Source organism: Peromyscus eremicus, chromosome 2 (genome assembly GCF_949786415.1).
Source record: "Peromyscus eremicus chromosome 2, PerEre_H2_v1, whole genome shotgun sequence".
Lineage (NCBI taxonomy): Eukaryota > Metazoa > Chordata > Mammalia > Rodentia > Cricetidae > Peromyscus > Peromyscus eremicus.
This window is the reverse complement of record NC_081417.1, coordinates 64,635,322-64,651,213: the sequence shown is the minus strand read 5'-3', so window position 1 is coordinate 64,651,213 and position 15,892 is coordinate 64,635,322. Positions and strand designations below refer to the sequence as shown.

Below are 15,892 nucleotides of genomic sequence, written 5' to 3'. Positions count from 1 at the left end.
AAATTTACAGAAAAATGAGGATAATCCATCTTCCTTAGCAGCCTGTCAGGAGCTGGCCATACTTCATAATCTCCAATTACAGATGCTATTTTCCGACATTTACATGCAGATATTAGAACCAAATGAAAATGAGAAACAAAGAGAGAATGGAAATGCAGCTATTTATATGTATAAAAGACAAACAGGTAAATTCGAAACATTTAGATTGGATTTGGGGGTCCCTCTAGGAGGCTGGAAAGAGACAGCCGGAAGCACGTGGGGTTTGAAAACAAAATGGTAAGACACGTGGTCTGCCTGGGTTCTGGCAGTTTGGGCTAAAAATGGGGTAAAAACTGAGGACATTTGTCTGGGAGTAAAGGGTACAATAGGGTCCTCCCTGGGGCTGTTACACAGATTTCACAAAAGGACAAGCTTAGAACCATCCACATTTACAGGGGTGGGGGGAGGGAGAGGGAGAGTGTCTGACACTGGTGTTGACTTTTTCTCCAAGGCAGAGATCAAAAAAGTTGATTCATTCTGATGACAAATGCATAAACTCCCCTTGACAAGGAGACTCGGGAAGGTACCTCTGCCCGTTGTCAGAAGGGCTTTGGCCAGGTGCGCATGGAGTTGCCAATAACTTTTCAAACGGGGTATAAATAATAAAATTAATGGGGAGCGATGAAGTGCCGAGAGAGATCATCCCTGCTCCCTTCTTGAGGCTAGTCTGGCGGAGAGGAGGGCATGGGAGGCGGTTTAGTGATGAAAATGTTCCTCCCATAGAATTGAAGGGAGAACAGCCTGGTTGCCCTCGCAGCTGTATGTGGCATTGGCTTCTGGAAAGCCAGGGATATTAATTAGCACCGCTTTGGATTAAACTCTCCCAACCATGTCGGATGGTGCGATTTTTCTCTTTGTGAGCTTGACACAGGGTGGCAAGGAGAAGCCTGCCTAGGTTTCTCAGCCTCCCATCACACCAAACTTGTCTTCCCCTTAAGAATCAAATCTCCTCCTAGTCTGGAAATGAAAATGAGATATTTGGGGGCTTTGCCAGGCAGTTGGGCTCAGAGGCGGTTTTGTTGGATGAATGCAGGGATTGGAGGCGGGTCTCTGTTGCCTCTGGCTTGAGAGCTTTTGTTTGTTTGTGCAAAGCTTGTTTCTAGCCTGCATGTTTGTCTTATCTGAGCCTTGATTTGTAGGAAAGAGCTAAATGGGTGTAAGTATCTCTGAAAGGGGAGCAAGGCATGCTTTAAACCAACTCCAACGGAGCCTTTAGGAGAAGTCTGTTTGTTTACATGGACAGTCTCAAGGCAAATGGCTTGCTTGTTTAAATAAATTATAGGCATTAGCCTTGAAAATAATTATTATGCTTTGTTTCCTGTTCCAAGGTGCAAGCTTCATGAAATTAACACATAACTGCAAAGTGCAAACAGTGTGTAATGAAAATCAGAGGCTCTTAAGTAAACTTAACCTTGACAAAAAGGCACATAAGCAGGAAACACCATTGTCACTGAGCCCACTTTTTCTCTACTATTAACTCAGGTAAAATTTGGGCTTCTCCAGAATTGCTTAAACCTAAAGCCAGTCAGCATCTTCTTCCATCAGCTTCTAGTAACGTGAGTGTGTCATCTTCAATAAAGAACACAGAGGCTGTGAGCAAACTAGCGGGCAGGTGCCCAGCTTCTCCTTAATGATGTTAAGAACACCACGCCCTTTCTTTCTCTATTGTTTCCCATGAGCGTTAGGATTAATTGTTAATGTTGACATTCGATCTGAGCATGGCCATCCTTTGAATTTATCATCTAGGAGCTTTCTGGGGTCTGGAGCTATCCCTCAGTGGTAGAAGGCTTGCCTAGCACACATGTGGCCTTGGGTTCAACCCTAGAGCATTACAAACACCCAAATCCTGTAAAAGCTGACCGTGTTAATAGCAGGAATGGGGGGGGGAGGGGGAGACAGTTCAGTGGCCAAGAGAGCTTGTTGCTCTTGCAGAGGACCTGAGTTTGGTCTCAGCACCCACATGGTGGCCCACAACCTCCTGTAACTTCAGTCTCAGGGAGTCTAATGTCCCTTCTGCCTTCTGAGGTCACTGCATGTACCCGGTGCATATCAATGTGCAGAGGCAAACACAGAAATTAAGAAAAATAATAAACGGTAAAGTTAGTGACATCTGTGGTTGGGCCAATCTGAAAGTATTTCATTTTTAAAAATATTTTTAAAAGTTGTATTATTTGTTATGCATGCACACACGTATGTATGTGGGGGGGGGGTAAGAGATGGAGGTAGGGGTGGGTTCGTGTGAGTGCATTGCCCATAGAGGCCAGAAGAGGGCATTGGAGTCCCTGGAGCTTGGGTTATAGATCTTTGTGAGTAATCCACCACAGGTGCTGGGAATTGGGTCCTGAAAATAGAACTCTGGTCCTCTGCAAGAGCAGTATGTACTCTTAAGCATCAGGCAACCTCTCCACCCTAGCCTGGTAGTGTCTTCCAGAAGAGGTTGTTATTGGGCCAGGATTGAGGGGCAGAGAGACAGGACTTGGGCAGAGGAGGGAGTGGCCACAGAGGGGGAGGTTCCGTTAGCAGTAGGTTGAAGATGCTGTAGACTGTGAAAAGTTGGTCGTGTCTGGCCTTGCTGATGGTACTCCTGCCCCAGGCTGCAGCGCTTCATCACAAGGCAGTCGAGAAGCAGAGTAATGCACACAGACTTGGGAATCAGCACATGCATTTTACCCCTGCTCTGTGTGTTCCTCAGCCTCAGTGTCCTCACCTGCGAGGTGACAGGGCTAAGGACAGTGAGCGAGGATTGTTCGAGGAGGTGTTCATCTCTTGCACTTTGGAGACGTACTGCTGAAGGGGGTGGTTTTCACACACTCACGGGACTTGGCACCAGGACCTTATGTTCACCATCTGTAAGGGGGTTTGCAATACCCTTTGGGGTTGTTCGGGGGATTAAGCGAATCAATACCTTTTAACCTGCAACAGTCCCCTGTGTGTAGGAAGCATGCAGAACACGCACGCTATTTCCAGTTTTTAAGGTGTATTAGGATTTCTTTGAGATCCAGCAGAGTCCTCTAAACTGTAGGCCGTGGATTTGTGTTTATGGCTTTCTTAGTCTTCTTTTTCTGGACGTTCCATCGCAATTTCTGTTTGGCCGGGGGAATCTTTGGTGACAAAGAGGGCATTCCCTTCAAGGCTCCCTGTGCTGGCCTTTGCAGAGAACTGCCTGTTAGAAAGTCCTTTCTGACAGGGAACAGAAGGGCCAGAGAAGTGACCCTTTGGCCTAAGGGAGGGGGTCGGAGGGAGAGGTGGGGAGAACAGGCATGGTTCTACTCTGCTCTGCTAGTGGAGGGGGTCAGAAGAAGGGTCTGCCCCTGCCCCGCCCCACCCTTAGCCTGCCCCTACTCTGTCTGAGGGAAGTGTTATAATGGTATCATTTCTTCACGGTCCCAGGAAAACCTCCCTCTCCACCTCACAGCTAGAAGGTATGAAAGAGAGTGAACTGTGGGCATCTTGGGATGGCTCCTCTCCTCCCATGTTAGGTACCTGACATGATGAAAAGGGCCCCCCTTTTTCATCTCCCACTCAGACCTCTTGGTAGATAACAGTCCCATGTTTCCTTGAGAAGAATGACCCTCCCTGCCTATTTCTAGCTTTAGAGCAGAATGGGGAAAGTGTGGAATTTGGCTGCCTGGAGATGGAGCTTTGTTTCTGGAATTTTCCTTCCTTCTACACATGAGGACCTGAACTGATTGATCAGCCAAGCAGAGCTGGGGCAGGCCCAAGCCTCCGGCGAGGCTTCCTCTCTTATCCTCAGGCCTCAGCCCTGCAGACCCTCACCTTTCAGGTGGCCCCAGATGTGGGTGTCAGTTCTCAACATGCTCCAGGACTCAGAGCTTTGTCAGGACAATGAGGGTGTCCTTGTCAGGAGAACCTTCCTGTTTGTGTCTGGGGACACTGTGTGAACTTGCCAATACCACACTGGTTGGGGTAGAGGGAAGCGAATGCTTATTTACTCTTTTGTCACATACACAATTACTTCCCACTTCTAATAAAGTTGGAGTGAGTGCCCATTGCCTGTGAGAGCACCATTAGGAGCCAGGAAATGGAGGCCCCAGAAATCAGAAGCAAGCACTCTACACCCCAACCAGAGAAGGGGTGCAGGAGGGGCGGTGGAGGCGCTGGAGCTGCTGGAATGGAATCAGACAGGAAGACACCAGCCCGGGATGCTCAGGGGACATTTGATGGAACTGGAGTAGAGAAAGCTCACCCAAGGCCTCCGGGGACAGACTGAGCACTGTTCCCAAGGCTGGCTATGGGGCAGTAGAATTGCCCCTCAGGAAGTAGCAAGTTCCTTGTCACCAAGACACACATTTGTGAGCTCTGAGCACCAGATAGAGACTGGCATCTTACCTTTGGGCCCCGAGCCTTGAGGCTCACCTAAAGCCTACCAAAGGCCAGAGAGAAGGGTTTCTCTGGTACTCTTTGCTGAAAGTTTTCCCTGGGACAGAAGGCATGCCATCTGACCCCACTGGCCCCCCTGGAATGTCCCTGCTTTTCCCATCCCACCTGGAAGGTTTTTGGGGTGCTCTGGGGCTGCAGAGAGCAGACACAGACAGAAGCAAGATACATCATCCAACTTTTCATGTGTCTCCTTGGAAACCCTTTGCTCTGCTGGGAATCCTTTTGACCCACATATGGCCACAAACAGAGGATTTGCCAGCCCTGTCCCTACCATGTACTTCTGCTGGTGAGTTGAAAGAACTTTGACATCACTTATCCTTCCCTTGACACTGTGAAGCCCCCCTGACATCGCTGTCAGAGCTCGGCCAAGCACCTGTCCCAGTTCATTTGGTTCCAGATGTTTGTGTCACCTCTGTTTTGAGCTGGGTCAGGAGCTGCTGCCACAGAGCTAAGGGAGACTCAGTCCCTCCTTTTGAAACTGGCCCTCTAGCTGGAGGATGGGGACGCTGAGTAGTTAAGACTGCAGTGGTGATGTGGGCTCGCTAGAGATCTGCACACTGAGCTGTCTTAGGAACATAGAGGAGGGAAATCAGGGAGGACTTCCAGGAAGAGGGAGGCCTTTCAGAATCCTTGACAACCCTTGCCTCTGGTTGACAGTGACAGTCGTACTTTGTAGACGACGGACACTATGACTATCGTCATTCATAGTCTACATTCGACAAAAAGTTTATTTTTAAATTTTGATTTTTTTTTTAAATTTGGTTAGTAGAGACAGAATGCTAAAGCTTGTTGGATTGCGGTTATTATTTTGAGATCGCCGTAGACACACATAGAGTAACGTAGAGGGATCGCATGCCTCTCTCACCCCGTTTCCCACAGTGACCTCACAGCTGGGCATGGTAGCCAGCAGCTCCGCCCTTACGGAGTCAACAATCCCGTGTCTGCACCTCCACTTCTAACCCGTTTTATTGAAGTGTTTTCCACCCTAACATTTTTGCTACTGTCCTGTTTAGCAGTTGTTTTTCAAGTTTCTTGTTGCTCGCTTGTCTGTTTGTTTTTAAACATGCCTGGTCCCGGGGAGTTAAAAAAAAAAAGAGAGAATAGAAAAAGATCTGGCCTCCAGTATTGAGTTCATATTACTTCCCTTCTATACTTCTGTGGCTTTCTGAAATTGGTCACAAATCTCCAAATTCCAGGTAAGAAAAGGAGCCGAGAACAGGAAGTGTGTGGCCATTTTCGCGTGGCATGACCTTAGGTGAGACCTAGCGCTGGCCTGCGGCTTCGGCAATGGCACTGTCTGAGAGAAGTCTTCTCCCACTCCACCTCGGCCCCTGGGGTGAAGGACAGGCACCCAGCAGACATGAGAGCACCTGGGCTCCCTCCTGAGCTCACACCCCAGGGTCCCAAGGACATAAGGGACCTGTGGGGATGTGGCAGGGAAGGTGCCAGGCAGGAGGGAGGTGTGAGGTCTCCTTTCTCCAGAACAGTCCGCGAAGGCAGAGGCTGGGGTAGAGGTGTGGCAGCCTGGAAGAGCAGGGCAGGCACAGGGGAGCGGGGGCAGAGAACAAACTTCTGGCTGTCCTTGGCCTCTTGGGTGCTCTCATTATGTCACAGGTGCCGGGGACTGCTGGTGAGAACTCCAGGATCACTTATTTCCTCCTCGCTGGGGCTGGATACCCGAAAACACCAGTTAATGGGGGAGGGGGAGGTGCTGAAAACAGCCAGTTAATGGGGGGACTGAAAACAGCCAGTTAATGGTGTGGAGGACTGAAAACATCCAGTTAGTGGGGGGACTGAAAACAGCCAGCTAGTGGGGGGACTGAAAACAGCCAGCTAGTGGGGGGACTGAAAACAGCCAGTTAATGGGGGGGGGCCTGAAAACAGCCAGTTAGTGGGGGGACTGAAAACAGCCAGTTAGTGGGGGGACTGAAAACAGCCAGTTAGTGGGGAGAGGACTGAAAACAGCCAGTTAATGGGGAGAGGACTGAAAACAGCCAGTTAGTGGGGAGCCTGAAAACAGCCAGTTAATGGGGAAAGAACTGAAAACAGCCAGCTAGTGGGGGGCCTGAAAACAGCCAGTTAATGGGGGGACTGAAAACAGCCAGTTAATGGGGGGAGGCCTGAAAACAGCCAGTTAATGGGGGGGCCTGAAAACAGCCAGCTAGTGGGGAGCCTGAAAACAGCCAGTTAGTGGGGAGAGGACTGAAAACAGCCAGTTAGTGGGGAGAGGACTGAAAACAGCTAGTTAGTGGGAAGAGGACTGAAAACAGCTAGTTAGTGGGAAGAGGACTGAAAACAGCTAGTTAGTGGGAAGAGGACTGAAAACAGCTAGTTAATGGGGGGACTGAAAACAGCCAGTTAATGGGGGGGGGTTGTTTTGTCTGGGTTCCCAGGGATGCAGCCTGTCCGGCAGCTAAGGCATGGCAGCAGCAGAAGGACGAGGAGGCTGGCTACCCAGCATCTCTAGTCAGGATGCAGAGACAGGAATGCGGTGCTCGGTTCCTGCTAGACGTTGTCTCACTTCACTACCAATGTTTGAAGCAAATCTTTCCAAGATTTGTTTTAAAGACATTGAGCAGAGTGTAACCATCCCATTCATCACACCTGAAAAGTTAGCAAATTCCTTGATGTTATCAAGCACAAGTTTCCCATTTTATGGCTTGATTTTTTTTATTTTAATTTTTTTTCCATTTTATCTATCAACCACAGTTCCCCCTCCCTCCCTTCCTCCCACTCCCCCACCCCACCTCCTCCCACCCCATCTCCCCCCACCCCATCCCCCATCCACTCCTCAGAGGGTAAGGCCTCATGGGGAATCAACAGAGCCTGGCATATCAAGTTGAGGCAGGGCCAAGCCATGCACAGTTTTTTTTTAGTTACGTGTTTTACAGTTTGCCTGAATCAGGGTACGTACTGAATTGACGGACACATCTCCAAGAGTCCTTTAGCTTGGTGGCCCCTTGCCTCTCTTTCCTCACCTTGGAATTCACTTCATGAAGATGGAGATGGTATTTTGTCTTGTGGCCCAGAGATAACAGCAAAGAGTTATCAGCACTAGAAAAGAATTAGAGATCATAGCGTGAACGGCCCCAGATGGAAGTCTCTAGAAACCATAAGGTGTTGTCGGGGGAAGAACCCTTAATTCCCCAGTCTGAGTCTTCCGGCCAGGCCCCAGGGCTCTCCTTTGCTACTCTAGCCTCCTCTGGGTAGGGGTGGAGATGAGCAAGTGTCTGGTCCTTCAGGCTGGGTGTCGGTGTCCTGCCTCTGACTGGGCTCCCAAGGGCCATCTGAGGCCCATGGTTCCTCAGCACGGAAGTCCCCTGTGCAGGGCTGGCTGAGTCACACTCCCAAGTGTCATACCCGTGCTGCGCTCCCCTTCTCCCCACCCCCCTTCTCACGTGTCTGTTTCTTCTCTCCTCCATGCTATGGCAGTGGTGCCCGGTGCTGATGAGACAATACTTGATGCAGCCCCAGGCAGTCCTTTTCCAGGTAATTTCCTAGGGACCCAAATGACTAGTCTGCGGCTAGGATTCCTCAGCCTCTCAGTACTGGTCCCCAGCTTGCTTCCCCTCTCCCATCCATCAGGTTCCCATGAGCTTCCTGCAGGCAGGCAGCAAGGCTTTAGAACGAACACACCATTCACCCTGTCTCGCTTGCATGGCCTTTCCCTCTAGAACGGGCCTAGGAGAGACCGAGCTGGGACAAGAGTCCCATGTGGTCACTCCAAGCTCCATGTTTGGCTACCATCGGGCCGAGACTTCACATGACGGAGAACAGTGAAGTGCCCCCACCTCTCTGCTCCTCAGAGTTGTGGCCTCAGATGAGGTGGCTCTGGGCATCTTTGTCACTCCGTTGTTCAAGAGCGAGCGAGCGAGTGAGCGAGCGAGGCCAACCGTACACTGGAGCCTACTATCTGTCAAGGAGGGTGCACAGTCTGAGCTGGTGGTCACGGCCTCTGGGAACTCAGGGGAGTCTGGGGCTGCAGGCGTAGGGCGTTGAGGCCTCTGTGTGTGGGGGACTGAGCAGTCTGTGAACTGCTGGCCTCGGTTACTGTTTCTTTCTGGGTCATGGGCAAGGACGGCAGCAGGGGCTCCCAGGAGAGAGAGCGGGAGCTGACATGACAGCTTCAGACAAACACTGAAGGGCTCAGAGAAGGGGGAATGGGGAACACAGCTGGGGTCTGTGAGCAGGGGTGGCTGGGATGGGGTGATGTGCCCAGGAGTGTGGGTACATCAACACACACTGTATGCGCCCTCCACACCCCATTGGCTAGCCCTCGGCTTCCCAACAGTGAGAAGTGCAAGAGGACATAGCTACCAGGAACGGGGGCACCGGGAGCGCTCTCCTCCGGCTCATCTTTCCGTCTGTCTGTCTTCCTTTTTACATGTGTCTCTCTCTCCCAGGTCCCATTTTCTACAAAGGACTTGCTTGCAGTGGTCTGAGAAGTGATTGAACTTATCTAAGTCAGGCTAAGGAGTCCACGTGTAGCCTAGAGAAAAGGGGATGCTGTTCTTCCAGGGCCCAGCAGTGATGTCTGGGTGCTAGTTGAACACTGAATTTGACTGAGCTTCCTGCCAGCCAAAGCAAGAGGGGATATACAATGGTTTCTAGCGTTCTAGTTGTTTGATCAGAGGCAAATTAACAACTCAGCATGGGAAATAACCTTTTTTCCCCAGTGAATTATGAGAAGGAAGGGCAAGGAATTTGAATATTCTAATGGACAGTGTCTCCAGAGGTTAAAAAATACCTTTGTATGACCCTTTTCTTTTTATTGTCTTAAACAAATGTACTTCTCCAGGGGCTTTAACCAGTACTGGACAGGGACCTAACTTTCTTGTCACATGACTTGATGAGACGTCCTGGTGGGAGGAGGCAGGGCATGTGACTGTATCACTTGGAGCTACTGTTTAAAAACTCTTTAGTTAATTCCTTTGTTAATTTCTGCTTTTTGAGATAACATCTCACTGTGTAGCCCAGGCTGGCCTGGGTTCCCCTGCCTCATGGCTGTTAAGATTATAGGCATGTGCTGCCATTCCTGGCCTCCAGTAAATTCTTGAGATCTGTAGTTTATATCATGTGGATGGAAAATCCATTCATTCATTAATTTATTCCTTCATTCAAGACACACTCGGGGTGGGGGGAGGCTGTAGGGAGGCCCTATGTTCTGAAAAAAGAGAGACAAACAGTCGTTACATATGGAGGTGTGCTATGACAGAGTCATATACAAAAAGCCACATAGTGAGGAAGTGTAGGAGGAGTGAAGATTTTGTTGGTGGCTACAGAGCCAGGGATGGCTTCGCCAGGGAGGTCATGTTTGAGCTGGGTCTTATGGACAATGCAGGAGCTCTGGACATACTGAGATGGGCCCCCCAGGTAGAGACAGTTCGGAGCCTGGAATGTCGGAGGCACAGCCCGTTCAGCCACGTTTGTGGAAGCCCAGGAGACCAGAGAGAACACAGTCGCCCTTAAAACCATCACAGGCAGCCCCGAGGATAGACTGGAGGGAAAACTGAACACCCACATAAAAGATAGCATCCTGCTCCTAGAGGAGCAGAGGAAGGATTGTCAGATCCCAACAACAGAGGCTGGAACCCTGCTGGGTGGCGACCAAGCTGCTGAAGCCTGGTTTGTTTGTGAGAACCATAGCCCACAAGCCTGGGCTCCTTAGTCAGGTTCCTCCTCTTGGCCTCCTGGAGGCCAGTGGTCTTTAGGGACTGGCAGAGTGGGCCTTCCCCACGGGTTGGAAATACCTAGTCTTGCAAACCCACCTGTTTGGAGTGACTCCATGCACTTTGTCTGACTCTGAACAGAATCAAATACTGGTTACCACATGGAAATTTAGATACCTGAGGAGGCAGGAAATCTGTATCAGCCACACTTTCTGCACCCGGCTCTGTCTGTCTCCTGGGGGAAACCTAAGCTTTCCCGAAAGGCTCAGCTGCCAGCCAGGTCAGCAAATGAAGTCCTGAAGGCTGTTGGGCCAGGGATGGGTGTGAGGGGTGTGCTGACTCTTGGCTGGAATGCTGAGGGCCTGGAGGAACCCTGATTGTTGATCTTTGTATCCATGGAAGAGGGCCAACGTGGTCCACTTCCAGCCGGTCTACCTTCATGTCCACTTCCTCAGCTGTACCCCATCCTGGTCTGGCTCCCTCCTTCCCTTCGCCTCTCAGCTCTGCTCAGCTGTTCCAACCCAAGGGATGGAGCTTGCTCAGCCCACCCCCCAGAAACCTTTACTGACCACACCACACCCCATGAGAATGAATGGCTCTGTGCTTTCCTCCACCTTGGATGGACTTTCTGGGGCTCTGCATCTTTCTCTGGGAGCTCATGGAGGGTTTCTTCTGTCTCACAGACCCGCATGCACACAGCAGGGCCTAGCATGGGTGAAATCAGTGTCCACTCACTGTGCTCAGGCATCCAGGGAGACACAGGAAGAGGAAGTAGGACCCATGTCCAGGCATCCAGGAACTGGATCTCAAAAGAGACCCTCCCAGAGGCACAGCAGTGCGCTGAAGGGGGTAGCTGCCTCTGGTGAGCTTTTATCTCAGATGCATTCTCAGCAGACTAGAGGCTAGGGCATGCTCAGTTCTGTCCTACAGGGAGGGAATCTAGACAGTGACCTCCCCCAACAGCTCCCTGCTGCATGGGATGCAGACATGCTCTTCAAATGCCACTGTTTCCACCTCACAGCAAGAAATGTATTTTCCTCTCTACCCACTGATATGTGAACCATGATTTACAAAATAGGGCTTAACTTCTCTAGGTGTGGAAGCCTCGGTCTCTGTTCTATTCCTTCTAATTCCATTACCAATGAGCTGGGGAAATAGCTCAGCCGGTGGACTGCCTGGCTGGCATGCATGACGCTTTTGAGTTCAGTCCCCAGCGCGGCAGGAAATTGAGTGTTCTGATCCATGCTCGCTATCCTGGCCCTGGGGCGGAGAATGTAAAAGCATCAGAAGTTCAAGGTCATTTTCAGCTACACAGTAAGTTTAGGCTAGCCTAGGCTACGTGAAACCATGTCTCAAAACAACCCCAAAATAGCAGCAACAAGAACCCACTAAAAGAAAACAAAACAAAAACTCAGCTTCAAATAGTTGGGACCAACTGTTTGATTTCATCACTGTTACGGGTTTGGGCCTCACAGTTGGATAACCATTAGGGGTAACTGTCAAGATGCTGGGGTGAGATGGACCCATGTTTGAATCCTGGTGCCTAGGCGCTGTGTAGCTTTAAGCACATCACATCTCTTCTAGAATTGACGTCTCAAGCTCTTGCATTGAGAAATGGAATAACACAGGCCCCTTTGTGGGCAGAGCTTGAGGTTGAGATGGAAGTCACAGGTGAAGTCCTTGACACAGCGGTCTCTGAAAGTCAGAAAGTACTTCCTGAGCAGAGGAGCTGCGAGGGACTGCAGGCCCTGGTGTCCCGAGGTGGTGCCCATTGAGGACAGCTCGGCCAGAACCCCTGAGGCTTATCCATCATCTTCCAGAAGAGGCCGATTCCAAAAACATGTAACGAAGAATCCCTAGGCCCCTAACAGGCCCAGGTACTCCAAGGGAGAAGCCATGCTGGGGGCCAAGTCTACCTGCACCAGGGACCATTAGAGAAGTGCAGTAATAACATGGTGTGCTATTGGCACAGGGGTAGATAAATGGACCAACGAAACAGGATCCAGGCTGGGAAGCCATCTGTGCACATATGGAACCTTGATATATGGGTAAGGAGACGTACAAATCAGCAGGAAGAGATGGGCTCTTAATAACCAGCAAGGGGCAACTGGTTATCCATTCAGAGGTAGGGAGAAGGAAGAAATTAGATTTTTATACCAGACACAAAAATCAATCCCAGGTGGATTAGAGGCCTAAATGCAAAAGGCACAGCCACCTAATATGGTCAGCTCCAGGTCCTGCTCAAACTCCACAGGTACAAACCTGGCCTCATGGGAGAGAGAATGAGGCCTTGGGGAGGGGCACAGGGCTGCTCATACAAGGTGGCCTGTGACAGTGAAGACAGGAACAGGCTTAGTCATCTTCCCGTCTCACCTGCTCTGGAAAGTCTTCTCCTGGTGACCATTCTGCAGGTGACGTGTGTCCCGCTCCACCTACTGGTCCTGCCAAGTGATGCCTCAGAAATAGCAACCATCATTTCCCCAAGTACACGAGGAGCTCCCAATCACAGGCTCTCAGCCTACTCACCCACCTACTACTGTCCCTGCCTGCCAAGTATATCATCTTGAACAGACGAGGACGTGACCTCCATTGGCAAAGCCAGGCTCCAGAGAAGCCCCCAGCCAAAACTTGGTACACACAACCAAATTCTTTGGCTGAAGTGTTTGCAGGGGTTTGGGAAGGAGGCAGAGACATGCCGTTTGTGGCTATAATGTAGTCTTTCCTTGAATGGAAAGGTCCAGGCTGGTATCTTTTCTGCCTTCCCTGGAGGTCATTCTGCAAAGGTTTCATGACTTACCACAGGCTTGGATTTCATGAGTGACTTGAAGAAATGGACATGACTCACTGCCCAGCGCATTTGGTTGTCGTGGGTTTGATAAATCTGACGTCTGTACCTGGAATATTCAGCACACAAGTGTTCATATACTTCCAGAATCCAAAAGTCATTCATCAACCTGTAACTCGGTTGCCTCTATGTACTGAATTAGGACTGGGAACCCTCGGTCAGCTAGCCCCTGGATTGGGATTCTGTCTGATCTTATGTGGACACAACCCTCCTCCTCTTAAACCCCAATTTGTCTATCTGTGAAATGGGTCTGGATTAGGTGATTCCTTCAACTCCTTTTTAACACTTGTTTCGGGGGTCCCACCCTGTTGTCTGAGAGTCCCCAAACCAGAAGCCATGTGGCCCCTGTCCTTGGAGGTCGACTCTTCTTTCTGCCTTGCTTGCTTTGGCCCCCTCCCTGGCCTGTGGGGCTGAGCCGGGAAATCTGCTGGTTAGATCTGACTCCTGGGAATGCCGTGTGGACTCCTGCCCATCTTTTCTCCTGGGAACAGTGGTCGGTTCTGGATACATGTGCTGCTCCGTTGAGCTGCATCTGCCCTTTCAGCCTGGGTTTCCCAGAACCTCTATGGACAGATCATGGCCTTGCATCTGATCAGGGTGCCTCTGGGCTACATGCTGAGATGTCTGCTTCCTCTTTCAGACCACAGAGTATTCAGCCATGGCCTCGCTGGCCGGAGGCCTGGATGACATGAAAGCCAACTTGACAAGCCCCACCCCTGCGGACATCGGAAGCAGTGTGCCAGGCCCACAGTCCTACCCCATTGTCACAGGTGAGCATACTTGAATGGGGATTTGGTGGTGGTGGTGGGGGAGAGAGAGAGAGAGAGAGAGAGAGAGAGAGAGAGAGAGAGAGAGTGAATGTGAGGGGGGAGTTGTTCTTGATGCTTTTGGATATGACTGGCCCCGGCTTTAACGAGGTTATAAGGTCCCGGCTCAGGTCAGGCGGCAGACTGCTGTGGAACACAGGTCGTGGCTGAGATACGACATGGCTGCATGCCGCTCCGATATATCTACAGCACGATAAAGGCTGGGAGAGGCAGGGCTTGCCCTGTCGGAGGGGACCCTGTGGTGGGGCCAGGTACTCAAAGGACTGGGATTTCTCCTTTTCATGAGCTGGGGAAATCTGTTGGTTGGCATCAACCTCCAGGAGTAGAGAGACTCTTCGTAAGTTATCACTGGCCTTTCAGATTTCCAAGCAGAGGCTGGGTACAGAAGGGCTGGGAGGGGCTGTGTATACGCCAAGCAGCTGGCTTTCCCAGCAGCCTCCACTATCACCGTCAGTGTGAAGACCGAGAGCTGGGCCCTCAGGCTGGTGGTGCAGCTCAGCAATAGAGTGCTGACCCCCCGGCATGTGCTGGGCCTGAGTTCTGTCCTCGCACAGGCCTCCACTCCCTGCAGGGTTCCAGCTGTGTGTGTCAGCCATGTCATCCTGGGTGAGTGGTATCAGAATTCCAGCTGTGCTTTTCTGATCTGTATGCTGGGGACGGGGACAATGGCTACAGCGCAGGGCTCTTGTGAGGATGACTAGGTTCCCCCACAGGAGGAGCTTGGACTCTTGGCTAGCACAAAGTAATCACCCAGCAAGTGGTCTGCTGTGATTCCTCAGACCCCCCTCGTGTGGTCTCTGTAGCTTGCTGCTGTGGGGAGTTCCCTTCTCCAGCCCAGCACTGTGGAGTCCTGGAACAGCCACTATACCAGCTCTGGGAGGGTGTCTCACCCAGGAGGCAGGAGGGTCTCCAGAATATGGAACAGACAGACAGTGGAGGCTGGTGGGCTATACTGGGGTTTGGAACTAGGGATCCAGCCAGAGATGATGGCAAGACGTCTCCGTTGGCTGATGGACATAACCTCAAAGTAGTAACAGAGCCAAGAAATTCTCATGGATTAGAATTTGAAGAGGAGTGGTGAATGAGGCAAGAGCTGAGGCCCAGGGGTCCCTCAGTGACAAGACTAGAGGCCTGTCTCTGGGACCTAACAGTTAGTCAGCCCTGGGGCTCATGGGAAAGGTAACCGTGTGCAGGTCTGGGTACTACCTGAGCGTCTGACAGAGCAAGAGTGACCTGTCCTCAGTTTGGCTAAGATGGGGAACAGCCCGAAGCCAGGTGAGCCTCAGGGAGGGGATACACGGAAGGGATGCCAGCCAGTGAGCTCCAGTCAGTGAGGCGTTTCCTGCGGACCCCTGCCGGCCCTTACCAGGGACCTCAGTGACAGTATTCCCATTATATAGGGACAGAAGCCAAGCTCAGACATGCCCGCTGTATGGAGTAAAAAGCGGAGTTACAGTCACCCTAGCCTCCTAGGAGGCCGCACTGCAGAGGAAAAGTTTTGGGCAGGATTTAGGAAATGAGTTTGGGCACATGCTTATCTAGGTGGCTAATAGTCCAGTGAACACTGAGTCTAAGATCCTTGTCTGTGGGAATGAGACGCATGTTTGCCAGCTAAGGCTAATCTAGCCTTCAGATAAATCTAATTGGGCCTCATGGGGCTTTTAGAGAATTTGAGCCAAGACTTAAAAAAAAAAATCTAGCCTCCTGTCTTCTCAAAAAATTAGAAGAGCTGGCCCCATTGGGCTGTAGTCCCGTGGGTCATGGCAGGTGGGGCTCAGTGTCAGCAGCTCCTCAGACAGGCCTCCATGGTCTCCAGCCAAAGGCCACCTCATTCACGTGAGAAGCCATGCGTGAGAAGGAGTGTGTATTATACTTGGATCCACAGAGCTGCAGAAAGTCAGCTGGGTGCTCCAGGAGCTCCCAGTATAAACATCCCTGACCAGAGTTAGGGGTATGCTTAGTTCTGAAATGTCAGCGACATTCTAGAGCAGGGCATGGGAGTGCACACCTGTGGTACCAGCGCTCAGGAGGCTGAGCTGGAAGATCAGGAGTTGGAAGCCAGCCTGGGCTGCATAGTAAGACCCAGTTTCAAAACACAAAAACGAACATAC

The 15,892-nt window shown here is 51.0% G+C and overlaps 1 protein-coding gene and 1 long non-coding RNA gene across 3 annotated transcripts in view; one reads left to right on the top strand and one right to left on the bottom strand.

Moving 5' to 3' along the window:
* The window catches only part of Pax5 (paired box 5), a 177,079-nt gene that overhangs the window by 86,331 nt on the left and 74,856 nt on the right, over nt 1–15,892 (top strand). For both annotated transcript variants that reach the window (XM_059254259.1, XM_059254260.1), the window contains one exon: nt 13,595–13,724. In XM_059254259.1, coding sequence (XP_059110242.1) covers nt 13,595–13,724 — 130 coding nt within the window. The remainder of the gene's footprint in view (nt 1–13,594; nt 13,725–15,892) is intronic.
* The window catches only part of LOC131903591 (uncharacterized), a 24,547-nt gene continuing 21,561 nt past the window's right edge, over nt 12,907–15,892 (bottom strand). Inside the window, exon 3 of the long non-coding RNA XR_009377549.1 lies at nt 12,907–13,003. This is a non-coding gene — a long non-coding RNA (uncharacterized LOC131903591). The remainder of the gene's footprint in view (nt 13,004–15,892) is intronic.